This window comes from Eufriesea mexicana, unplaced genomic scaffold (genome assembly GCF_001483705.2).
Source record: "Eufriesea mexicana isolate 0111107269 unplaced genomic scaffold, ASM148370v2 scaffold1172, whole genome shotgun sequence".
NCBI classification, from domain to species: domain Eukaryota; kingdom Metazoa; phylum Arthropoda; class Insecta; order Hymenoptera; family Apidae; genus Eufriesea; species Eufriesea mexicana.
The window spans coordinates 32740-60414 of NW_016909298.1; the positions used below are offsets into that span (position 1 = coordinate 32740).

General features: G+C 39.7%; 1 protein-coding gene across 2 annotated transcripts in view; it reads left to right on the forward strand.

The window, feature by feature from the left end:
- Stacl (SH3 and cysteine-rich domain-containing protein) overlaps positions 1 to 27675 on the forward strand; it is an 83753-nt gene that overhangs the window by 18806 nt on the left and 37272 nt on the right. For both annotated transcript variants that reach the window (XM_017900388.1, XM_017900389.1), the window contains exon 2: positions 221 to 1000. In XM_017900388.1, the coding sequence (XP_017755877.1) occupies positions 592 to 1000 (409 nt within the window). In that variant the 5' untranslated portion in view covers positions 221 to 591. The remainder of the gene's footprint in view (positions 1 to 220; positions 1001 to 27675) is intronic.

Sequence of the window (27675 nt, forward strand, 5' to 3'; positions counted from 1 at the left end):
AGATGTTATGCTGATATGACACCAAAAGAGTTGCACGAGCACTATTTGACTTCATAAAATCCCCAAAAGCTGCCAATTAACCTCCTTCTCCCTCCGATTGCAAGCCAGGAATTGCCTTCCATCCAGGGAACGTCAATCCATTTCGCACCCCCAATACCACCAGGCTACAGACCACGTTGCAAAATCCTCGAACTCATGAATCAACGGTTGTTCGTTACAGGCCAAGAATCACCAACCAGCCATGAGAGTCGAGTAGTCCGGCGAACACCACTCTTCCATAAGCTCCACTTAAAGCACCCATTACCAGACTGGAAGGAAGCTGCCACATCGCGACGGAACAGGGAAGGAGCGAGGCGGCCGTAGAGACATCGAGGGTGGCTCGCGTGCCAAGAAGATGCGACTGTTCGCGTGGCCTGGCAGCGTGACTCGCGGCGGACTCATAAACGATGAATTGGCGGGCAGCGATGTTGGCTCAGCCGAGAAACGCGGCAGCAGCAGGAGCAGCAGCGGAGGAGGCAGCCACGGCAGCCAGCAAATCGGCAGATTGGACGCGCGATCGGGCGAACAGCACGAGGACACCATCGGCTGGGCATGTACGTCATCTACCCGGCGGACGAGTTGCTGCGTATCTATGAGAACCCAGTCCGTGATCCTAGTCCAGTGTTGACCGGGGATCATCCGGAGAGCTGTCAGGTGACCGTAATCGCTGTGAACGAGAGAAACGACCGCCCCGTCGCCGCCGGCCACGAGGGCAAGAAGAAGAAGGAGAGAAGACGGGAACGCGGGCAAACGCGAAGGAGGAGAGCGAGCCGTAACGAGGCTTCGCGTAGTTACGAGGTCGCGAAGAGTACTCGTCACGAGCAACACGTCAGGACTATGCAAAACAGTCGCGCTGGCGCCGGCGAGGATGCCGCCAATCCTCTCAAGGACCTCACGCAGCCCGGGCTCAACGAACCGCTCAAGCAGCACAATAGCGCCGCGCTCAAGCTCGTGCAGACCGGTAAGTGCTTTCCTTAGATCTCTATTTTTTACGAGTTTCTCATGGGGAACCTAGGGCTGATTCTTTATAGCGATACTTTACCATGCCTTCGTATACAGGATGGGCCAAAATTAGTGCTACAAATAGGGTCAGAAAATGAAGAATGACAAAGTTGGATCGGGCTTTTCTTTTTTCTGCGGAAAATACATATAGTGATACTTTAGGTACTTCATTATATAGGGTGAGCAAAAGTTAATGGTACAAATAGGGGTAGAAAATGAAGAATGACAATGTTGGATTCCGGCTTTTCCTTTTTGAGAAAAATATATATAGTGGTACTTTAGGTACTTTGTTATATAGGGTGAGTCAACATTAGTGGTACAAATAAGGTTAGAAAATAAAGGACGAAGTTGGATTGGGCTTTTTCTTTCTTAGAAAAATGCATGTAGTCATACTTTAGATGCTTTGTTATACAGGGTAGAACGAATAAAGTTAGAAAATAAAGAATGAGAAAGTTGCATTAGGATTTTCTTCTGTGAGAAAAATATATACAGTGATACTTTTTATACTTTATGATATAGGGTGGGGTAAAATTAGTGATACAAATAGCTAGTGTCGATTCTTTATAGTGACAATTTAAGTACTTTGTTATACAGGGTGAGCCAAAATTAGTGGTACAAATAGGGCTAGAAAATGAAGTATAATAAAATTAGATTCAGATTTTTCTTTTGAAGAAAAAATGCATATAGTGATACTTTACAATGTTTCGATATACATGGTGGGCCAAAATTAATGGTACAAGTAGGGTTATAAAGTAAAAAATGACAAAGTTGAATTGGAGTTTTCCTTTTAGAGAGAAATACATATAGCGATTCTTTACGATGCTTTGGATATGGGCCAACGCTATAGTTTTGGTTAAAATTCTTGATTTTCGAAATATTAGAAAAATTATTCCCCGTTCAATTTTTGCGTGGAATGTCAAGTTACAGACCCTGTTGATGTTCATGGCGTCTCGCGAATTATTAATGCCAGGGAAAATAGAGCCAGAGGAAATGTATTCAACATCGCAGACTAGCTATAATGCATTCAAACTTGGTTCAAGGCCAAGATTAGTATACGTTGCGAGAAGTTCAATAGCCAATGGTGAATGAGAGCAGCTACGACTGTCTGGTGAAATTTCTTGCTATCATTAGCGCGTATATAGCGCCAGTATTTGAAATGGGACTCTTTACCCGCCGTCTCTTTATTTTAAATTGTAGACAGACTCTTAATTAAAGTTTCGGAAATTAGTTAGTCTTGGAATTGCGCTTAATAAGTTTAACAGCGGATTACAAGTGCAACGTAACATCGGATTATGCATTCAGCCATTGCAGTCGTACACTATGTAAGAATGCACTTTCTTCCTCAACTATTCCGTTGTTTCGTAGCATAGAATATTAGATTTCGTAGCTACGCTCGTGACACGGAATACTTTTCAAGGAAATTCGCCAAAGTAATTTCCATGTACCACCCTGCTTCCGTACTCGAATATGTATTTATAATTTTACGAGAAGGTTCCTAACCTCAAAAAGGAATATTAAATTGTTTTCATCCTGCTACTTTAAAACTTTATCACTAGATTCGTACTTTGACATAACCCCTACGTGCAATTACACAGTAGCCCAGCTACTATCAACCAATTTTCCGCGATAAAACAATTTATTCAAAATTGAGAAATTTTCGCAGAATTCTTTTTGTTTCGTTACGAGGTTATAAAAGATACTTTATGAATTAAAAATAAATTTACTTTGTATCACATACAAATAAGCCATTTATTATCAGTTTACTTTGTACAATACGAGGATAGTAATTCGTATGATATTTAAAAATATCTCCAAGGGAAAATTCGCGTAAAACTAGTTTATTTGCGAGTTCTAGTAACTCTAGTAACTTTAGTCAAACTGCAGTAGCGTGTCGCTAAGTCAAAATGGCTGCCGTTTGACGAATTTCAGCAACGAAACCGCGGGCACTGCGTCACATTGTAAAACTTTCGTACAAGCATTCCATTATCTAGTTACTCAAACATACGTGCTGTGATTACGCTGGCCACGATCAAAGGCCCCCGATACACCGGTGCGCAAACCTTTCCGTGTTCGAAGGCTGTTTTCGCTCGTATTTAGTAGTATAACAGAGTTGTACATTTAGGTCTCGACGTTGTTCATTATAGTATCGTTGAGCCAGGGAGCAACGCACCATAGACCCCCATGATATGTATTCAGGTTTCGTGTTCAAAGCTTGTAACTCACTTCAGGGCTGTCCTGAACGAGTCTCTTAAGAGGCAGATTGCCTGTCTAAAGCGGGGACTAGGCTCGGGGGACAAATCCGCCATTTTGGTCAACCCCAAGATTCCTAACCTAACTTACCAAACTCTTCTCCGATTTCTTTATCCACTCGTTCTTTCTCTTTTTATCCGAGGAGATTAAATCGATTTAATTAAATCAACTGATGGTAATTAGAAAGCTGTTGGTCATTGTAATGTAAAAATTCTTATTGTCACATGGAAAGGATCCGTAAGTGTTGTTGGTGTTATGACACAATCGATGGCAGACGTTTAGCTATCGCAATATGGAAGATAAAGTATCCCAAGATGGCGGATAAACAGACGGAAATTTTAACCGGAAGACGAGACGTTTTGGCATCGATCCTCTATTCGCCGACTTTGGTGCAACTTTTTCCACTGATCTTAATGTCCATAACGTACAACGCCGTAAACGATAAATTCGATGAAAACGAGCGTTGAAATCGTGCAACGGTGAAAAAAATTCGCGGAAACCGTGTTGGCATAGAAACTGCCGCCATGATGGCGGACCGGAGTTCAGAATCCGTGGAATTGATGTCCTCCAGTGAAGCTGGATAAAGTCCACGTGAAATATGGAACATGTGAAACTACTTCACAGGCAACAAAAATTGAATATTCGATAAATCCATCCGTCTTTATCAATTTTGCACGCTTCATTTGCTCCTTTCATTTTCTCCTTTTCGTGTATATATAAAAATCGGGAGCCTTAATAATTTCAAGTTACGTCAATATTTTTCTCGGAATATTCTCCCTGTTTTTCTCCTTTTTTCCCTCCTCTTCGCTGTCATATTTTACGAGTACACCCCACAAAGGAAAAACCGCGAAATTTCGACACCGAGGGTCTCCCTTTGGCCGAGCTCAGTTCGTTGGTTCTCACGGAGGAAAAGAGCAGATAAAGTGGGCGGAGGTGCGACGAGCAAAAAAGAAAAAGAGGGAAAAACGGGGGAAAAAATGAAATAAATTTGGAGGCGTATGAAAGCGTACGGAGGTGAACAGCGACGGCGTGTGCCGCATAAAAATAACTCGGTACGATGACATAATTGTAAGTTATTGCCACCATAAAACGGCGTACACGTGCTTCGCGAAACGACAGACTGAATGGCCGCGCGAGTTCCGCCATTTATAATTGCCCTGTCACTGTTACAGCGTCTTGAATGACGCCGCCTCTCTTCCTCTGTTACTTCGTCTCTGCCGTGGGTGGCACGCGATGGATACAGGCAATCAAGCTCGTCTGGTCTTCGTTTGAACCGAGCTAAACTTATTACAGAAATCGGAGAACACGATTTTCAATTATAAAGACGTTAACAAGAAAGAATTAAACGACGAAGGCACCGCCATTTTGTTCTTTCCATCAGTGCTAGGTTAAGTAACGGTTAAAAACATTGGTATCTATATATTTGAACGAACGAAATATTAACTAAACTATTGCTTTCAGGCGAGTACAATGAGAGTAAATAGGTTAAAAGTGGTTAAAAGCTCGGAAAGAACGATTTTCGATGGATATTAATGAAATTAAAATTGAACCGCGCGAATCAATTTAACTTAACCTCGATTCGTCGCGTGCTATAAAAATTAATTAGTTTTTACAATTTTCTTGAGTTAACCGTGCTATCCTTTCCGTAAACATCGGCCGGGACTATGTTAAAATTTACTTTGAAATATGAAATTAAAGTAAAAGGTAAATTGAGTTAAAATTGAACTGGTCTAAACCGAACTAACTTACCTAACCTAGATTGATCGAACAGTATAAAAATCACCTACGCTTTCCCTCAATTAATTATATTATCTCTTTCACGAACATCAGCTTCGACCAAATCGGAATTTATTCGCAAGTATGAAATGGAAAAGGCGAAAATATGGACTAACTCGATCAAACCTAACCTACATTCGTCAAATACTATAAAATCGAGCACTCTTCTGCTAAATTAATTACGCCATCTTCTTCACGGACATCGAGTTAAACTACATTCAAATTTATTCCGAAATACACGTGTAATAAAATCGATATGAAATTGAATTAAAATAGGACTCGATTTAAATCGAATCAGCTTAACCCGAATCGATTATTAAATAAATTCTATTAGCTCTCCTACAAACATCAGCTTCGTCAACAGCATCGAGGATGTTTACAGCGCGGTGAAATGAAAACTGTGATCCCTTTAATGCAAGTATTCGTGTCAAACCGTGGATGCAAAGAATTCATTATTCATCGTGGCAGGCCGGGCAAGAAATTCCAAGTGGAGGGCCATCGAACTCACCTTCGCCAACAAAACCCGATTTTTCCCCGGGCGTGAGGTGGCATCCGAGGGTGAGAATTTTTGCCAAGTGGATCGTGTCGCATTTTTCACGGGGTGCCTGTTTCCTTTGGGGCCAATCACGCCAGCACGAGGCAAAGATTAATTATATCGGGCCAGAACCAGGGGTTGCCGCTTCTATTAGGAAGTCCTTCTGTCATCGGTCTCTGTCACGCCCGATTTTATCGCGCGCTACCCACCAAAACTACAGTCGCAGACCGTACGATCTGATTAACCTCTGTCCACGCGACGCCTCCGATCCGTCCGACCAGTCGGAAAGGGGTTAATAAATTTGGCAATTTTTGAAATTTCACTGAAAGGGGCGAGCAGATTTTTTGGTAGCCTCTCAGTTCCATATTCCGCGAAATATTTTCTTCGTTTCATCCTTCGAAAAAGACACGCGAATTTTTAAAGACGGGAAATATTGTCCATAAATTTGCCAAAAATTTATAGAATCAAGTGATGCTTCTGTGTTTTTCGTATTTAAAGAAATCAAAGAATATTCGAAGCTTTCAGGGATGAGGAAAATTTTGTTATTTTTTAGGGAAAAAGAAAAAGAGGAATTCGTCTGATCATATTGTATGCTAACGAATAATTTTTGCACGAAATCTACTCCTGTGTTATAAAAGTTACCATATGCTTTGCATGAATTATTCAAAATTCCTCGATTTTTTAGTCTGCCACCGACGTCTATGCTGATGTCACGTGCATATTTGAAAATTATTGGAATATTCAGAAGTGTATTTTTTTTCTATTAAAAATACGAGATTACGTATACGTGTTATTTTAACTGTATTTTTATAAACAGCTTGCTCGAGCTTCCGTATCATAGTAATAGTAGTGGGTAATCGGGACACAAGAGTAGATTGTCGTTCTATTATCTTGACTGCAGTGTGACCTCAGAAAGTAACTACACAGCGTGTTTCGAAAGTAACGACACCGTATCTATAAAACTTTCTCCAGGTGACACTTCCAAGAATCAAAATGATCGTCACCGAAGTATAACAGTACACCTGGGAAGCATTGTAATATTGTAGCAACTCTTCTCAGTTCTTGAAGCAATGTCGAGGATTTTCATCCCTCTGAGCTACCACTTCATCGATCGCGATATTTCAAACGGTTTCGGCGATACGAAGTTAATAACGCGTGACAGATATGATAAACGATAACACAAAATGACGAAACTGACAAACTATCGTATGTCGTGACTTTTAATTTTAGAGAAGGAAAAATAGATTTCTTTTGAAACAAATTTCTCTTTAGGAAAATAGAAAATAGAGAATACGATACAATAAAATAGTAACTAGGACATTCGAGTCATGAAAGGGGAGATTGAGGGGACGTCATTAAAATTTCTTTGGCAAATAAAGGTATTCGTTAACAGAGAATAGATTTTCCTAAACGAAATTTTCTTTAAAAGAAAAGGACAAGATAAGAGAGCAAAGAAAAATACGATAAAATAGTGACTAGAATCCAGAATATTAGAGAAGGTAGAGGGAGAATCATTAAAATTTCCTTTGTAAATAAAAAATTCGTTAAAAAATGTATATTTCTCCTAAAAGAAATTTTTTTGGTGAAAAAGGAGAGAGAACAGAAATAGATAAAGTAGAGTAATAATTAGGAGAGGATGAGAACATCATTAAAATTTCTTTCTCAGATAAAGAATTCGTTGAGCAAGGTACGTGTTGTGTTTGAAGAATTATTAAATCGTTTATTTGATAATTACTCTCAACTAACACTTACGCTGAAACTGAAAATTTTAACCCTTTGCACTGGAAGGTTTTTTCGTGGTAAAACAACAGCAATTCGAAGTTTTCGTTATAAATTTTTTTAAATATAATGTATAAGATTGATACATTTTATACTAAATTTTATGCGTGTGTTTAGAGGAGAAAGAATTATTTTATTTTCATATTTCATGTGCAGTTGTTCTTAATATAGTTATCGTCTCTTATTCGTTATTTAGGTTATGTCAAAACAGATGGCGACTGAGAGTCACCCCTCGAGTGCAAAGGGTTAACGATGTTTGTAGTCACGGTTAGGATACAAAGTAGATTTAAGAAGCAAACAGTCTGATCACTTTTACAATAACCTTTGCCAATATTAATATCCTATGATGTTAAAGTTTGTTCGACTTGGTTCTCTCTTGCGTGCGCAGACATAACCTCTTTCTCACGGTGGTCGGAACATGCTCCACAAGAGAAGAGTTGTTAGTTTTAAGCTTGTTTTCCTGACTGACACAGGATTAGAGTCCCAGTTTATGATAGAATAACGTTAAGGGAAGCCCTTTTGCAACCTATGCATTAAACAAACTACAAGCTCGACTCTGATCATATTATGTTCGATACATTTCAGTTGCAGAATTAATTGTTCGCTTGGGCGTGCTTGCAACCTTCAAAGTGGTCACTTTGTACGCGGTCTGTGGCCATTGCTCGATTATTAATACATTTTCGTATTCGTAGTCACGTGATATTGTGTTTGGAATGCACAACCATCATTGGCCCTTAATCTATTTTTTTAGAATTCATGTAACTCCAACTAGCTATGAACTATGAATTACGAAGGTTTTCCACTAACGCTATGCATAATACAAAGTCAAACAAGACTCCCCTAGAGATTTTTTTTTAAATTTCTTATAGGGAAGCACAAGATTTTCTTTTTCTCTTGTTTGGGGAATACTCACAATTTTTTGTAGTACAAAATAGGGAAAATTAAAGGTAGGAATTATAAAGTAGGAATTTTATAGTGATAAGTACACGATGGGGTAGTAAACTTACCCTATCATTGGTCACACATTGTTTTATTTTAGGAAGAACATAGTAATAAAAATAATAACTTGAAATAACTCATTTTAACTCTTTGCACTCGACGATTTTTTGGCTAGAGAAAAGTAGAAATTCAAAGATTCTCTATTAAAGAACTGACGATACTTTTTCGAGCAGTAAATAAAGAATTGTATAATAATAGAGTTGTAGAATTATTTGATTTCGATACCTCGTACACTTACATTACATTAAATTTGATATATTCCTTAATATCGATCTTCTAATTTTTATAAAATGGTGGCTGAAGGTCACTTCTCGAATGCAAGGGGTTAATTATCGCTTAAAAATAAAAAATTGTAAATATTAATTAATGTTTCAAAAAATTGGAATATAATGTAAAGAAGCTCTGTTGAGAATGCAAATCTTTATTGCAATGAATCATATAGGGAATATTAACCCCTATGATATGTACACGACGGGGTAGTAAACTAACCACATCATTGCTCACACATTGTGTTTTGTTTTGGAAAGGATAGAGTAATAAAAGTAGTAACTAGGAATTAATTTTAATTATCGTTTAAAAATAGAAAATTGCAAATATTAATTAATGTTTCAAAAAATCGGTATATAATTCCAATTTCAATTTTATTTTATTCTGACCAAGTATTTCCACGTGTTTGTCAATTTCTCTGCCCAAAACAAAATCATTATTCACATTAAACCTCTCTTCCTGTCATGTTTGGGGAAAGATATAAGAGAATAGAGGTTCGAAGAGATAACAGCCGGAAATTCCCCCGATAATTATCGCGTTGCGGTCCCGAGCCCGCGACAATTAAGCGAGCTGTATAGTACCATATATAACTTTCATATGCTTCATCCATTACCTGCCATGATCTCCATTACCATGGGTATCGTTAAAAGAAAATTGCATAAATTTCATAAGGTTAATCGTGATCTCTAAATATCTTTTTCTAATCGAAGAAAGATTCTCGTAATTATAATTCAATCGACTGTATAGTAATTACAATTTAGAAAATCCTACAACAACATTTACGAAGAAAAAGTTAATGAATTGATTTTCTTGAGCACTTCCGAGAAACGGATTTATCCGTCGCACCACCTGACGGCAAAAACCGTAACTACGGTAGAAAAAGAATAAAACACGAGCAGGGAATTCCCAGGAAAAGGATTAGGAGTAACAATGTCGTCCGACAGTCGTAAAAACATACAAACTACGTACATATATATATCGAAATATGGTTTAATATTTTCTTTCACGTTTACGTGCCATGGGAAACGATTTAAAGCGTCCAGTTTATCGCGCCGTAGGATCTTCCACTTTTTAGGTTAGGACATACGTTCTGTCTGTGTATTCTATTGCCAGAGACGAATTTGATTATACGCTTGATATTCATCTTCCCCGTGTCTTTTTAACCGTGGATGCCGTGAAAAACGGTAACAATAATTATCCACGATATAAACGACATGTCACGATGTGTCCCGGTGACACAAATGTCGCGTCACGCGACCGACAGTCCACTTCTCTCGAGTAGTCGGTGTTATCGTGCTCGCTTTTCCTATTTTTTTCCTCTCTTTTTTTCTCTTTTCTTTTCTTTCATATGCACTCGCCTCGTTTTGCAACAGCTTTTTTTTCCTTGCCCGATGACGCGAACAGGACTGTTAGTTGATTGGCTGCACCCGGAACAACCGAGGTTTCGCAAATTAAAGTCATTGGGTACTTGGAGCGTTTGACGAAAATAATGGTTAAAAGACGTAGAATTGCACGTTCCGGAGGAAACAAGATAAAATCGGGCAATTTTTACCCAAACAGCATTTTTAGCAAATGATTTTTGCGATACAAAATATACCAAAATGAAGGGAATTACGAAGAAACGTAGAATTTGGATTAGAGATTGCAGGAAATGAAATACTTGATCACATTTAGATTTGAAAATACTGGGAACTTTGTAAAGAAACGCGAAGTTTAGAATGTAGAACAGCGTTTTATTAAAAATATTTATTTCGCGTGCAACACGATGCAGATAAGCATTACGTATGAAAAAGATGAAAAATAAAAGATTCGGGATTTCGTAAATATTTCGTAAGCAGACAGAGATCTGCGTTAAAAAAGAAGGGTAAATATAAACGACTTGGAAAATTAATTTCTGGAAAACGGAATTAAAATCTACGCCATGGTTTTACCCTTTTGGCTCGAAATTCGCTGAAATCGATTTAACGCTTCCCTCCTGGTCATGTCAAGGATCAAATGACTATAACTGCTTGTCAAAGTGATCAAAAAACCGTGTCACGTTCCATTTAGTAGTCGTTTGAAAACATTTATCCCCTTCCTAACTTTGCAAATCACCAAATTTTGATTTACACGATGGACCAAACCTAACCTAAAAATTCGGGATCAATTCTAATATTCAGTTTTGGATAAAAGACAAATAATTGCAAATATATTTCCCCTTTCATATATTTGTATCTAAAATAAAATATCGAATACATACTGTATACATTACTCATTAGTAATTATATTATATACAGTACTTATTTCATAAAATATATATATACATTAATTTAACAATAATTTGAAAAATACGTATATTTATCATGTGATTTATATATGACGTAACTTAGTATCTCCAAATCGAAATTGAAACAAAACTTCCCCAAATTAACAAAAATTCCCAAATTCGATCCTCAAAGTTCCATGGTTACCTTTAACCTAAAAATCCACGAATGCTTGGCATTCGTTCCATTCGGGATTATATTTGGAATGCTTTCAGTTGCATTTACACAAATTACTTTTACGTGCTTTTCTTCCTGAAAGCACTTTTGCTACGCACCGTCTATCAAAAAAATTGACATTGCGTTCCCCCACGTTCCCCTATGTCAAACGCGTGACTAGCGCCCCACTACGAGCGTTTGTCCGGAAAAAAGCCGCGGTGGCGCGACGATCGCGATAAACATCGAATGTGGAGCAGCCAGGGGGCGCCATAATCGCAATGGGCATGAAATTCAATGATTACAAACCGCATCCGACCATCGCCATCAAGAATCCAATTTTAGCTCCCGTATCGACTGTGGTGAAACGTGTCAGGGTTCGTCAACCGGCTACCCTTTGACCGAGCCGAAGCCGGTAATCGAATTTCGACCTGGCATGACCGATTTCGTTCCCTATCGGGACCGGAAATGACACTAGCCGGTCCGGTTTTTCCCCGAGAGGAGACTCTGGGAGTGTCGCGGCTCGTCTCAGCCTCTTCCTCCTAGGAACGAATTCTTCTCGCGACGTTTCGCAAGATTACATCCAAGACCTCGTTACCGCGGTATAAATAGAGCCTTCCTGCTGGCGTGGATTCAGTTTAACAGCCGCGGTGGAGTGGCGGTCGCGCCGGGACCAAACAATCTTTGGGATATCACGTGTGCTGACCTGGATGCTTATTCAGATCATTGGCGCCGGGTTGTTGCTTTCATCGGTTGCGTCCATGTTGCTTTTTATTTTCTCCCCCATTCGAGTTGTAGAATCCTCGCACAGAAAACGGAGCTGACATTTTTAACTCGAGAGGGTGAAACGTTGCACCGACTGTCAGACCGTTCATTTCGTGCAAGTTTAAGGATTCGCTGAAAACTTTCAGAAAGTATCGAAGTTACAACTGTCGATATAGGGTGGAAACTATTGTGAAGTGGACTATGTCTATGTTCGGAGTAGATTATTATACATTTTGAACAGGATTTTCGGGTGAGGATGACTTAAAAATGTCTTTAAATGAGCTAGTGTGCCTAGTTTAGACCTATATTAGGTTGGTATCGTTCCAAATTGCCTTGTTTGGAAATCATTTCACTGGACCAATGATCACAAAGGGGTTGATCATTCTAATCTGATCCAAAGCAAATGGTACTACAGTTAGAGTATAATGGGAACTATCGGTACTTTTGTTTTCACGTTTTCCTGAGATATAGATCGAGTCTAGATGAGATCTGGACCCCACAATGGACCCTAGATTTATGCCAAGTTCGCTTAGTTTCCAACTCGATTCCAGTTGAAATCTTATAGCCGTTCCTGTTACAGCGATAAATTAAACAACTAATTAATTGCTCCTCTACGCAATTCCAAAGTGTGGTAATATAACTTAAGCACTTTGTAAGGATACACGGGGTTCTATACTGGAACCAGTGTCAATATTTATTACTCCCGGTATTAGAAAGTTCATAGTGACGCTCGAAACTCTAGATTAAAACTAGGATCGTAACTTGGACGATCAGGAAGGGAATTTCCATTGCTTATCATGAACAGAGAAACCGGAAATCAACGAATGGTTCCGCGAAAGCTAAATCCGTGACGAGGTTATAGTCTCTGGGTTATGAAACTCTGGTGTGACACATAATATCGAATGGGGTAGCCTGTGAACGAGAAAATGTACAGAGTGCGCCTTGCAAGTGGGACACACTGTATCTCCGAAATCAATTACATATAGTATAAAATATAGCATATATTTATAACAATTTTACAAATTCCCAAAGACCCACACAGTTTGACAATACTCTCGTCCCAAGTGATCCATATTTAACCAGATTCTCATATGAGAAACCTTCCAAGTTTACATCCTGCCCCGGAAACACGGGGCACACTGTATTTGAATAGGAGATTGCTGATCGGATCCATGGGGATTCGCTTGGAAACCTATTTGAAGCTTCATTTTCTTACCACGTATAGCCCCATACGTTCCTTCGGGTGTAGGCCACGCGAGCAAAATTAATTTCCACTTCGGAAAGACATTTGCAAATCGCGAGCAGCTTGCACACGTACCATCTCTCGCAAAAACGTTAGCCAACGTAGAGATACCCCAGTCTTAATTATTCCAAGAGCGCGCGTGTACGAAGTTAGCGATAGCATTGTTGACTACATTACCTACAGCAGGTAATGAGACTGGCTGTAAACATCGTGCGAAATTATTATTGCAAGCTTCGCTTTAATTAAGCGGATCGTTGGGTACCGTTGAAAGTTAAAGCAAACGAGTATGTAGAGAGGCACAGGACGTACGTGTGCCCCCCGGTGTCCCCTGGGCCCGGAGGCACTTGGTTCCGGGTCTAACAATGACAAGTCGTTTCCTGTCTACCTAATATTTCAGACACGAAGAAGATACCTTGGAATTTTTATTCCCTGTTCCAATTTGATTCAAATCTGGTCCAGCGAAGCGTTTTATCGACCATACAGATGTCGTTATTATTCCGGACGATGGCTAATGGAATTTCATGGAACACAGAACTCCATGCAAATCAATCCCCTTCACAGCCCCAGCGAAAGCTTCGAAGTCAAACGATCAGCCATGATTGTTCTTTACTTCGCGGAGGAAGAGATAAAGGAATAATTTCCACGTGATCCCGCGCACTTTTTCCCAACTCGCTAATTTCGTTATCCCGGATTTATAAATGTCGTTACACTCCAACTTGCAAAGTTCTCCGGCTCGACCGAGACAAAAGGCGAAAGCGAAACACTTTGTCGTTACGATGCCACGACTAACGCGAGCGTGGCTAATTTCAGGGATGATTCGAGCGAAGCGCGAGTCAAATTGGCTAACCCCTGACATTTAGCGACTATTTCGTTGATCTCTAAGCAACCCGAGTGAATAGGTAGAACCTTCGAGTGGGGTGAAAGAAAGACCAACAGTAGGTCAAGAAGCGGAGCTACGAGGCAGGGGATCACCAGGTGAACTGGATCCTGACCACAGCGGAAGAAGATACTTCAGGAAGTTTCAGTAAATTTCTTAGTAGATCAAGTTGATCAATAGAGCTCGCGCGTAGAACGGAGGATGAACGTGAATTTAAGTGCATATTAGTACATCTTTAGCCTGATAATTAGGTAGCCTCTTTTTAGATGGTTTCCTAGCTTTTAAAGAGCAACGAAGAGGGCTTGATTGCTTTTAGGGGTGTGTATGCGTTGGCTAGAGGTTGAGACTGTGTTGATACGTTACGTGCCGTGGATAAATTAAGACTATCGACGCTACATCGAAAGGAAGTCAAAGACCCACGATGAAGCATTTAACCGTGGACTAATAGAAATAGATTTAAATCCTTGACATTTTGCCTTCTTAGAGCAATAAGTTGAAAAATAAATTTCCTTCGCGGTAACTCTTCTCTTTGACACTTGTGATGTACCAATAGTCTGAACAGCGCCAAATGTGTCAACTGACAGATAGGAGCGTGCAATATTTTGGAACCTTTAGAGAAATGGGAAAATAAACGACTGCGATGGAATTAATGCTGATCAAACTGGCCTGAAGATGACAACAGTAACTGACATGAGTTACCAAGACGCTGCCACGATCATTTTGGTACACTGTTCTGTGGCCAGAGGCTAGCCAAAAGATGATGCAGCCGAAGGTGATCTTTTGACAAATAGCTTTGAATCATCGATCCCCAGTGTCCTTAGGTTAAAGTTATACCTCGATTGACTAACTCGAGGGTTAGTCACAGAGCATAAGGACATCTACCGAAGGCACTCCTTTTTCGAGAAGCAGCTTTCTGACCCTGAAACCTCAGTATGACGTTGACGAGGTCCTCCCGAGTTCGCATAATTTTCTATATTCTCGAACACGCTGTCATACGTTTGACAGAAGTCGTTAACCTCATCACCGTGATTCCGTTGGAAGTTGGAACTCCATACTTAACCGAAGATTTAGACGTGGAATCGTGTTACAAATGGCTCGAAGCTCGTATAAACTCGGGCCGAACACGAACAGCCGGAGCACTTCCTGAAACCTGGCACCGACCCCGGTTCACCGGTGCCAAGGTCGCATGATCGCGACTCGCCAGCGAGAGAAGGAGCTAGAGCGATAGCGAGAGAGAATGAGAGAGACAGAGAGAGAGAGAAAGTGCATCGTTCGTCGTCCTCCGTCAAGGCTCACCCCTTCTGGTGAGAGAGAGCAGGTCATCGACTGTCCAGGTGGCGGGAAGGTTAACGGGCTCGCACAGGAAACGGTGCAGGTTATATTTAATAAAGGAGTCTGGTTGCCATGGTAACTGCGAGGTGAACGAGCGCGGTATTGATTCAGCCCACCTGAATTCAGGTCAGCCCCTGACTGAAACACCTTCCCCGTGTTACACGAGGCTTCAGTCCGTTTCCGTTGCGTTCCCCCAAGCCTACAGTCGGATTTCCCCCGACCTTCGTCCGACCCCCACTCCACCACCCTCGCGCGCACCGGCACCCTCCACCACTTCCACTTGCACCGCGCGAGACACGCGACGGCCCATACATTATGGATGTAGTCCATCTTGATAGGGACGTCGCGCGCTACCCACGGCTGCCTCCCTAGCCCCCTAGTTTTTCCCTAAACCCACGCCTCAGCTGTTGAATCGGCTTGGCTGCGATAAGAATCGAACGTTGATTAGGGTAGGCGATGAGTGTTTGCTTCCACTCTTCGTTCACCCGCTTCTTTTCGCTCGTTTTTTTAACGCTCATCTCCTCAGGCTGTTTGCACCTCTGTTTCCTCTTTTTGGGGTAATTACTGGGCAAGTGTTCCCTCCTTTGTGCGACTGCTAGTTTTCTTCAGTGGCTCTTAGAAGAAAGTTGGCGCACGTCCTCCGGCGTTTGTCGCAAACCGATCTCTGTTTCCGTGTTTGTCGCACGGTTTCTTCTATGGTCGCAACAAAGTTCTTTGTTCTTTAGAGGATTCCTCTAATATGCTAGTTGCAGGATGCTTGGATTAACGAGAGGGAATGGTTAAAATAATCGATGCTTCGTGTCACTTCGTACTTTGACCCGAATAACGACGAATGTCTTAATAGAGCTGTAGATTGTTTTCTTAATCGACTTATTTCGCAGTTACCGTTCTTTTGTTCTCGGTATCCAAAAGTAATTTCCATTTATATCTTCCTTTATTCTCCACGGTTCTTTTTGAAGTCCGTAAAAATTTTTTAATCATGACTGAGAAATAGTGTCATATAAATATAACTCGCTGAGCTGTGATTAATTACGAGATCTGGGAAAAATAAACATAAGGAAAAATTGCGCAGGACTAATATCGCATTGTGACTAAAAATAAATGAATTCGAGAAGATGGACTAACCTACGCGACGCCAGCGCCCTCTCCTGCACGCGGTAACTCTGCATCGCAGCGCCCTCTCGATCGGTCCGCGCACAACTGCAATCACGACGCGTCTTGCGCGAAAATGGAGGCAGTGTCACCAAACCAATATTCACTACGACAAATCGAGATTCCTAGTGACAGTGTGCACAGTACCTCCTATCTAAAAGAATACTATCTAAAAGAATATGAGCCAATTGGGTACTATCCAAGTCCTACCAAGACATCGAGAATTATCCATACTATACAATGGTATCAATGAGGTTATCAATAGCATACAAGGGTGATGCGTACTATGTATATACAGGACTCATATTTTTATGTAGAATGCTTATATTGAAAGTCACTAGATCTTCTGAATCATTGCTTTGACTCCAAAAGTACCTTTAGTCTCACAACGTATGTTATTGAACATATAGTATGTCAATGATAAGCAATGATTTGTGAAGATTTGAAATCATATCAAGAGAGTGACTTGGGGAAAGATGGAGACGTACGAAAATTGTGTTCTATTTAAAATAAGAGGAGGAGTAAAGGATTTTTATTTTTCCCTATGAATTAGGTAGCACAAGGAAGGGTACATAATGGACTTAGTACATGTGTCTGTCTCATAATTAGTTGAAAGTATAATGCGAGCATGCTACAATGTGTAACGATGTTAAATGGTATTCAGACGAGAAAGGAATTTACAAAATAGCATGTTTAAAGATAGTGGATGAATGGAAAGTTATGGTCGTTAGCGACCCTAATGATTTATTAGTTTTGTTAGTTTTATTATTGATTTATGTTTTGGAGAATTTGTTGACCATATTAATTTGTTATTAATTACGAATTTAATAATTTATAAATTTTTTGTAAATTATAAGTATATTTAGATTTCATAATATGTTTTCATGGCGTATTCATTTTAAAATATTCCTACCAACTTCTAAAAGTGAGCTTATGGATGTGATAAAAAATCAGGTTAATTAGGTGTCGTCGATTAAGGAAGTCTATAGTACATAAAAAGATTATATGTACGTAATTAATTATAAGACTGAAAAATTAATGGTACAGAGATTTAGGGACTCATGGTATAGGGGAAATAATGTTTTATGATAATTTATAAATTATTATAATTTAATTTTAAACATATAATATTGTTAATTGTCTAATGATACGAGCTAACATGTGACTACGTTAAGACACCCTTCTTGTCCCCTGAAACCAATAATAATTAATCAGTCTTATATAAAAATCAGAATAAGTTTCTTTTCCACAATTACATAAAAATGAAACTATATTATAATTATTAATTATTAAAAATATCGTTCATAGTAATTCACAGTAGTAGCAAACATCCGTAAATAACACATTTACTGCATTTGATTCCACCAAAACTCATCAGTTTTAAATTTCGCGGATTAATATCGAACATAACCGTCACCGAGTATTAAATTCATGTTTCCAACAAATTTTGCAATACTTCTCTCCAATTTTTAACTCGTATACAAATAGTCACGAATTCCCCAATTTTAATATCTTTATTACAAATCTCTTTTTTAATGCATGTATTAATATCGTACCGATTAGATAGGGTGTTTCAAAATTCACGCAGGATTTGAATTTTGCAGCATTTGTACGGTAAAGTGCTGCCAATGAAAAATAAAGACAGTGTGACAGCTGTCAGTTCAGGATTATTAAAAATAGAGCGCTACACGAAAGACCAACGTATTTTCAATGTTGAGAAATATTTACAATTTTAAATTTAAAACCTTGGGTGTTCTATCAAAATTACCTCTCGTGTAAATTTTGGGACACCCAATACCTAATTCGTTATTAACGACAATGATTTAGCATAAATGTACTATAGGGAATAAAATTTTATTGTAAAATTTTTTATTTATAAACGATATCTTTAATTTCATAATTTTAGGTTAGATTCCCGATTGTTTCGGATTCTGCTCGTATGATGAGGTTAGGTTAGCACTTCCTTTATGCATAGGGAATCGAATTTTCTGTAACTTTCGCATCAATGTCGTTAGCATAACGTACGATACGAAAACGAAGCGTTGAAATTCTCCAAGTTGGACACTGGAGAACGAAGTTTCAAACCGTAATCGTAACAATATTGCAGCCTGCATCCCATCAATAATTCTCGTTATCCGCGATTGATTTAACAGCTACTATGGCTGACCATAATGGCATTATTTAACGACGTTATTTCGTCCTGTCGTTTAATCGAGTTTCCATGTAAGCTGAAACCTCGTCGCGGTTTCGTGCCTATCGCGGCTTCTGCCGACGTTTTCGTTTTTAGAAGCCATCCTAAATTTTATTATCCTCCTGGTTGCTCTGCTACAGCTTGGCTTCGTTATCTACAAACAAATCGAGGCCTTTGCGACAAATTTTCTTTTAATCAGCTTATTATAAACACTGTTACTTCGTCTTCCATTCATAATTCTCCTCTATTTCCAAAATTTCTAGTCAAAGTAGATAAATGCACGGTAGATTCGTGACTCGAAATGAAGAACTCGATAGAAATATGTATGAGCACATAACCTAACATCTCGCTGAGGAATGTTTATGTTAAATTTTAATATGGTCTCGGTGTACTTTATATATATGGTGTATTAACTCTTTGCACTTGAATGGCGACCCTCAGCCGCCATTTAGTCAAATTCTAAAGATGGATGTTAATTAATATATCTAATTTAAAATTACCCAACGATGAGTGGAATATCGAAGTAAAATAATTGTACGTCTTAATTTGTATACAATTTCTTATTTACCATTTTAGAAATTTCGTTGATTATATGGTAGAAAGTCTTTGAATTACTATTTTTCTGTAACGAAAAGATAGCCAAGTGCAAAGGATTGAAATTAAGATTTATATTTATATCTTGATTTTCCTTTATTTCCCTAATTTGTTAAAATAGGTATAAATATTTGTAAGTGCTTGTCAATGAAATAATTATTTATTGGAATTCTCTTTTGTTGCGTTAAGTACAGGATGTGATGTGCAGTGTACAGTTAGTCTTAATTCGCAACAAGATTGGTTAGTGTCGCCACTTGTCACTAGAACTCTGGGAATTTCTTTCCACTTGTCACTAGAATTCCATTAGCAATAGTACCGATCACATTCGATTCTGAGTGGTTAGGTTATGATTATTATAATATTAATTACTATTTTGTTCAAATAGGTTAAATAATTTTTTTTTTATTAATTTTATAAACTTTTGTTTTACGATATTGTAAAACTAATAATTGAAAATACGTACAAGGAGATTTTATTTTAATAAAATATAGGAAGAAAATATTTTTCTTCATTTACGTTACACTACGCTGTACGCAAATTGTAGTTCATACACAGTGGGGCTAGAGTTTGTAAAAAGATGTGTATGTATAAATAGAATTTTACGTACAGTGTGTTTCAGCAGAAATAAGAAAAATTATCGAGCATCAAAGACTTAAGGCTAAGAGTACCACGCTAATGAGGAAGAAACAAAATAGGGGTAACCAAAATGACTACACCCAGGCTTCCGCTGCTAATTCACGACCTCGCTATACTTTGGCCTCTTCTATATAGTAACGACCAAGTTCACCAAGCAAAATTATTCGCGTGTGCATGGATTTTTTAACCAGTCGACATTAATTTGTTTAATCGCGGTCCCTCAATAATTCTGCGGACATTTCGAACGCTCCAATAATTCTTTAATATATTTCACGAGCCGATGAACCCTCTCACGGATGAAATCGATTGCGAAAAAAGATCCGGACGAATGTGGCACAGCGTATCTCAGGTGAATTTCGTTTAATTGCTGTCACCAGCTACGGCCATTATCGTCCACGTGTCGGTGAACATTTACGACCCTCTGTCTATTATCGAGATCAAGACGCGTTCAAGCTGTGAATCGCTTAACCTACAAGATGGTTCACCACGGATTATAGTGAATATGCTTATATGTCCACCTCAAATTTAAAAAAAAAATCAGATTAGAAGAATTTTGTTTTAAATTAAATAAAACGTCGAGTCTAGACATCTGATGTGTAACAGATTTTATAGGTTAAGTTAGGTTATTTATTGACCACGGATTGTAGCGAATGTGTTTATATATCTACCTCAAATTTAAGAAAAAATCAGATCAGAAGAATTTTGTTTTAAATTAAATAAAACGTGGAGTTTTGTCATCTGATATGTAACAGATTTTATAGGTTAGGTTAAGCTATTTATTAACTACGAATTAGAGTAAATGTGCTTATATATCTATTTCAGATTTTAAAAAAGGGGAGGGGAGGAAATAGATTAGAAGAATTTTATTTTAAATTAAGTAGAACAGGGAGTTTGATCATTTGATAAATAACAGACTTTTTAAGTTAGGTTAGGTTATAGTTTAATAAATATTAAATGTGGATTAGAGTAAATGTGCTTACATACATGTCTATTTCGAGTCTTTTAAGAAACAGATTAGGAAAATTTTGTTTTAAATATGTTTTTGTATAAAACATGGCGCCTAGTCATCTGATATAGAACAAACTATAGATTAGGTTAGGTTCGATTATTTTCTATTCGATTAATTTATTTTTGAGTGGGATTGTATATTTATTTAGCTTCTTATTTTTATTGGAATAGTTGTTCTAAAATTTTGTAAGCTTCACTTAAACCACGTTTTGTAAGCTTCACTTAAACCTCCACAGTAGAAACACGTTGTTTTTCTATCGATAATTTTTTGCCTGAACTTATAGTGTTCCTTGTTAGTATTTTAAATTCAAACTTCACAGCTATTGACCTGTACTATGTAGCTAACCATATCATGTACCAATGACAATAATTGGAGTAGTATGTTGAAGATAAATAGGTACTATAACTGTTACATAAAAATATAATATACAGGGTGAGTTAATAAAAACGACCACCTGAAATAACCCATCTTCTATCGATCATATAAAAGAATATAATAAATAATCAGTATATATATCATACTACCTCAATATTTCAAACATAATTATGCTTTCATCCGAATCACCGTTAATATGATCAAAAGCAGCTGCACGTTTTCATAATAAATATAAAACAAACAATTTCAAATTAGTCGTTTAAACTGGTTTGATAGTTGTAGTGTCGAGGAAAAGGTCAACCGTCTATTTACACTGCGCATTATTATGAAGCTTAACAGGACACCATTAATGCAGCTGCTAGGGAGGATAGACGGAGTAATTATCATGCTATGAAAGTTCCGTACAATTTACCCAGTTCCCTGGCGCTCTTGCTCTTCACGCTAGTTCCCCATCACTCTGGCGTCACTTAACAAATTAACTTTTCCTGTACACAGTGTAGACAACATCCGAAGGGTATCTTCGTTGATCTGTTCGTCGTACTGTCGAATACTAATTCCCATTCCGGAGTAAATTTACACAGATAAACGCGCTTTAATGACACATTTATACGAGCAATTATCAGAGATTTTTGTTGCGAGTTTTAATAGCACTACTTCAGCCACATGGGTTTATAAGTAGTTTAATAGCGTAACATAAACGAAGGACAAATATTGCATACACTATAATACGTCTTTCTCTCGTCGCGATTGCATGCAGAAGGCTTAACACGTTAAGTGCCCAATCCATTTTGCTTGCCGTTCCGTTTAGGCCTAGACTGTTCATAAAACTCGGAGATACTGTACCAATTGTTATAACAGGAATTCCCAAACGTTAGGTTCAAAGATGGCGAAGAATTTAACACCGAAAGCTAGCACCTTTTGGTCCTAGTCTGGGCCGGGCTCGAACGGAAAGACCTAGCACCTGTCCCAGGGTCCGACGTGGCACTTAACGTGTTGAATGCCACGTCGGTTTTACGGGATTCTAATCGGGATTCTTTCGTTTGGCGCCGCTGGGACTGACTCATTTGCGCATGATACCAACATGGTGTGTCCTTTCTCGACAATTTTCAACCAGGGTTCACGCTATACCGTCTCGATCATGCCGACTAATTTGGGGCACGTGACTGTGGCTCGATGTCTAAATTGGTCCCTGACAGCCTGATCATCTGAATCCGATTCTCTTAAGGAAGGTGTGGAATGTTCAGTCAATGTTTAGCCAAGAAAGGGCGGAATGTTTAGGCACGAGCCTGTGTCTCGTCATAGTTGGGATAATAGAACACAGATCGGAGCACGTTCCTATGGCCTTTCGAAGCATCGATCATCACTTGCCAAGGTCGCAGGTCTTTTTCAAAGTATAAGACCTCCTAGAATTCAACCACGGTTGCTAATTGGGTCTCAGAGGGCAAGGACAGTCTTCTCCAAGGAAAGCTGAGGGTACCACAGAGGAGAGTAAGATCCTTCAAGATGCATCAGTATTTAGAACCTTCTAATCAAAACGGGAAGCAACCCAGAGAGATTTAAACCTCCTCAATTTTACTTTCGGACAAAAGTTACCCTCAATAGTTAATTTAATACCAAATCAATCTCAAACTTCTGATTAAAAATTCCCTGTTCAGTGTCACCATTTTGGTCACTCGTTGTTGGAAGGATAAATTTAGTTATATACAAAAGCAATCTAGGATGTAAGGTGTGAATAAATAGTTTATAAGACCTAGATTCCGAGAATCTATAATGTTTATATAAACATTAGACAAGAATTGGGGGTTTAGGTGAACTACGTCACGTACCCTTTTGATACTCTCTTGGTTGATCAGTCACTCTACAGAAGCACTCGAAGATAGATATACCTTGCTTGAGCAATAAAAGAATCTCAACATTAGAACTACCGATCTTTAATAGGTAACTAACTATAACGTGCACAGATTATAGTAATTTCAGCGGTACGATAAATATGAGTGAATATATTGATTACATTTCTTTCTTAATATGAGTTGATACCAATTTTATTCTTAAAGTAGGTGTATGTGTTCGGTGATTGCAAAAATGAAAATTCTGGGACAAGTCATTTTGACTGGGTTGGTATTTCTAGTGTTAAACAAGAACATACGTAGTATATGCCCTTCTTTATTGTCCACTCACCTGTTATTCATTCACACACACACTCATATGATGCATCCCCAAAACGCATTACGTATATTCCAAGAATTCATTCATCTTTCACGCCTAATGTTAACCTAAACACCCACTCGAGCAGCTCGTCCTTCGCACCGATAGTTGTTTAGGCTAGCCATCGTTCAAGTATTTCTGTTCCTATATACAAAACTAGAGATCATCTTTAGCTATAGATGGTGCAACCTATGAAGATCACTGCCACAAATTACTTCATTTGACATAATAATAATAATTATTTAATGTAATTTTGTTTTTTTAACAAAACAACCAATATCAGTCTTGAGAACGAAAGAATAACCCCATGGCACCAACCAGCATAGAATATAACAAAAAATTAACCCTTTGCATTTGAGAAGTGACCTTCAATCTCCATTTCATAAAATTTGGAAGATCGATATTAATTAATACATCAAATTTAACGTAATGTAACAGTGTGCTTGGTATCGAAGTCAAATAATTCTACAATTCTATTATGTAATTCTTTATTTACTGCTCAAAAAAGTGTCGTCAGTTTTTTAGTAGAAAATCAAAGATTTTCTACTCTTCTCTAGTTGAGTGCAAAGGGTTAAACCCGAAAACAATTTTTTAAATTCTTTGCAATAAAATTAGACAGTTTATAACGATTTATAAATTTATTTTGAGATAGAGCTTTCTCGTAATGCGAAGAATATGGCGCCATCGCATATGCAACGATATATCGACTTTGGCACTTTTCGCAAGTTTAACCTACGACGATATATCGTTGTTCGGCACTAAAAGGGTTAATATAAGAGACTTATCGCTCAGTAATGCCGAGCCTTTGACGGCTCGTCTAAGTCAGGATCGCCAATGGTGAGAAGTAAGAAATCTAGTAGAAATAAAACAAAAACCCATTTCGACGAAAGGCGCCCTCTAACTCGGATCATTCGCTGATACACTCGGCCTGCGCGAATCTGACATCACTTGACCTCAAGGATCGAACTCGAACGTTGAATCGGAACTGCTCGAATGCTCGAGGATCCTCGTTAGATTGTCCCTATTTTCGCGAGGGTTTCGCAATCTAGTCTTTTCTAGATTATCATCATCCCCGTCCTAAAATATCGCTGCCGGACGTACCCTCCCCGCGTCGAGATTAATCTTCCGGTGATCCATGGCAGTTGGAAGCGGTTTACATCGAGGTTCCAGGCGGCGGTGATTCAATTGGCCAAAATAGACGGCGTCCGGTCGAAGGACGAGTCGCCTCGGTTTCCGGGTGCTTCCGCGGGCCAATGGGAATTTCGTCATTCCTTCTATAATTACGATCGCCGTCACGACGCCCGTGGGCGCGCGATATCAAGGATGAGGCACGACGGCTTTCGGCTAAAATTACCGGGCAATTACCGCGTTCTCGGCCAGCAGGCGAAGCCTCTAGGTAGCCCAGTGCCAGATCGCCGATCGAGAACTCCTGGAGAGTTCAAGCCTCGAAGCCACGGAAGCGAGCCACCCAGCTTGGCCCCCATCCTCGCTCGACCATGTTCCAACTCTTACCACGTGACTTCCTAACCTGGTCCGAAGTTTGGTCCCCCTTGAGCTGATCTGACAGGCAGATTCTCCTTCATCGCCTGACGATCGATCCACCAGGCTTTGCCCTGTCGTTCAGTATACATTGACCATATTCGCGTAAGGAATCCGTAGGCTTATTTCCAGGTTTTATTTAATACTTCCCTAGCCCTGGATCTGACTCCGAATTTAATCAATTCAGTGGCAAATCCCATATTTGACGTGGATTCTTCGTGATATGAAAACTGAGAGAACTAGACCAGTGACACTAATCCAGAACACGCCATTGTTTGCTTCATACCCTGCTCCCATCAGGCCTAACCTGCACCTTCTGGTATGTCATGATCGATCAGATAGGGTTTGGTCCTGTCATCCGGACCGTGTTTGATTTGAAAACTTTCCAAGTTTATTCTCGGGCTCTGATATCTCACCAACCGCTATTTCGTTCTTCCCTAATCCTCTGTTTACTTTCGATTAATACGGTCACTCGCAAATCCCACGGTATTCCTCGCGGACTTATTCGGATTTGCTTCTTCCACGTGAAAATTCGGCGAACTGGGCCTGTGATAGCGATCTATTTTTATATACTCCCGTGGGGGCATCGTTCACACCCTCACCGATAGATGGATTCCTGCTTGGTGGAGGTACGCGGACTTTCTCGCAAGTCCTTAGCAGATCCTCCATTTTCTATACAATTTCCAAACTTTCCAGTAGTATCCCCGTCTGAGGCAGGACCAGCTGGGTAGCAAAATCAAGAGCTGTACAGTTTTCGTGCCTACCTATACATGGGCAAACACGAATTCTAATATAAGATAGTTCTTAGGTCTATATTATCCTATAGTGATAAGCGCGGTAGATTAACTTTGATTTTAGATCGCGAGTGCTTCACGCTGGAGTTATCGTTATCTCATAATCTAAGTTTTCATTTGTAACCTTTTTGTACGTTCTGGTTCTCTTTTGTACGTATATTATTGTGTCTAGTTTCTGGCACATTACATGTATGTTAAATTGGAAAATAATTGGAATTAGTCAGTTAGGTGGGTAGCCCTACCGATGATGAGTTCACTAGCAGGCCCACGACGAAACGCATCCCCTTCCTTTTCCTTTCGTCCTTTCTTTGTCACAACGATGATTCCTGCCAAGCAACCGACTATAGCAATCATAGGGAGGACACCCCACACTCCGTTGCTTGATCGAAGTTGCTAGGTTGTTCTCTATTCCCAATCTAACCCAATCTATGTTACATCTTCCGGTGTCTTCTAATCGAGTTGACAGCGTTTAGCATTGTCGTCCAGGATACGTCCGATTTGAGGACTTTCTGAGCTTATTTCTAAATCCTGGCACTTCACCTAATGATACTTAATTCTTCGTTGACCCGAGTTTGATCCTAGATTAACCCGTCCAGTGGCAAATCCTGCGGCATTCGGCTAATCAGTCGAGTCTCCTAGCTGTAACAGTTGAAACTGCAAACTAGCGAGAGAACCGGACTAACGGCGCTGTTTTTCTCCACTCTGACAAATTGAATCCCTCCGTGTCTCCGTAGCAGAGGCTCTACCTAATTGTTCGGTGTTCTTCCGAACATTCTGCCAATCTTTTAGGCTTCTGAGCGAGTTTTAACGCGGCCTCGATGCCTCACGAGGATCCACGTGCCTCGCGATTTAAGGTCACCGTTGAAAGAAATCTCTTGATCCCGATGGGAATTGGGACAGGAACTACTCGAAGTGTACCGCATCTACTTTGCGTGTATGACTGAAGCTGATCGCCACTAGGGTGCTCAACGATTTTTCATTAGCCGCGGCACACACTTGATCCAGCTAAACGCCGTTCCCGAAGAAGCATTTGCATGAAATTCTGTCTACCTCGCTCTGCGAAATGCTTGACAAGCCACCTGCTGCCGGTCCAACCGATCAACACAGGTGCGATAAACGATTCATGGCCACCGCACGCAGATCGACGATTAGGCAAATCCTGGCCTGGGATCAATTGTACGACTGTTGCACTCCTAGGCCACGGGACATTTGCATCCTCGGCTTGGATCGTTAGGCCCAAAAATAAATTGCAATTGCGACACGACGTATAGCAAATTCTGCCCAATACCCGTAATTAATGGCGGACCGAACTGCACGTGTCCAGGTGAAAGATGACTAGGAAAAATGTGGGTGGTGGCTGAACGGGTTGGAAAAAATTTGCCGGGACGTGGGTGCTGCAGGAATGCAAAACAGCCGCTTGTAGCGGATCACCGAGATACGTGGGGCCATGGGACGATTATTTTCAGGGAACGCCGCGTGACGCGTGGGTTACGTGGATCAACGTGAAATATGATGGATGACAGGCCGATTAAAGTGATCCGGGACCGAGCAATCCGGCCCGATCTCTCTCTCGATCCCTGACTTTTCATCGCCGGTGAATTATCGCGCAAACGCGCGAAGCCTATTAGCACGGCCACCGCTTCGTCTTCGAATCTTCGAAGCTTATTAAGTTGAAAGCACGTTGCGCTGAATCGAGCGTAAAGCGTATCCGAAGGAAGTCCAATTACTAAAACTTGCAGCCTTCGTGCTCGTTATGTTTGTTCTGCTGATCGTGTCTGGTAAGAGTTGGCTGTTGGTGGAGTCGCACAGTCTGCAACCTGGATGGAGCATGCGAGAGGATCGGGATATGAAGTCGATGTG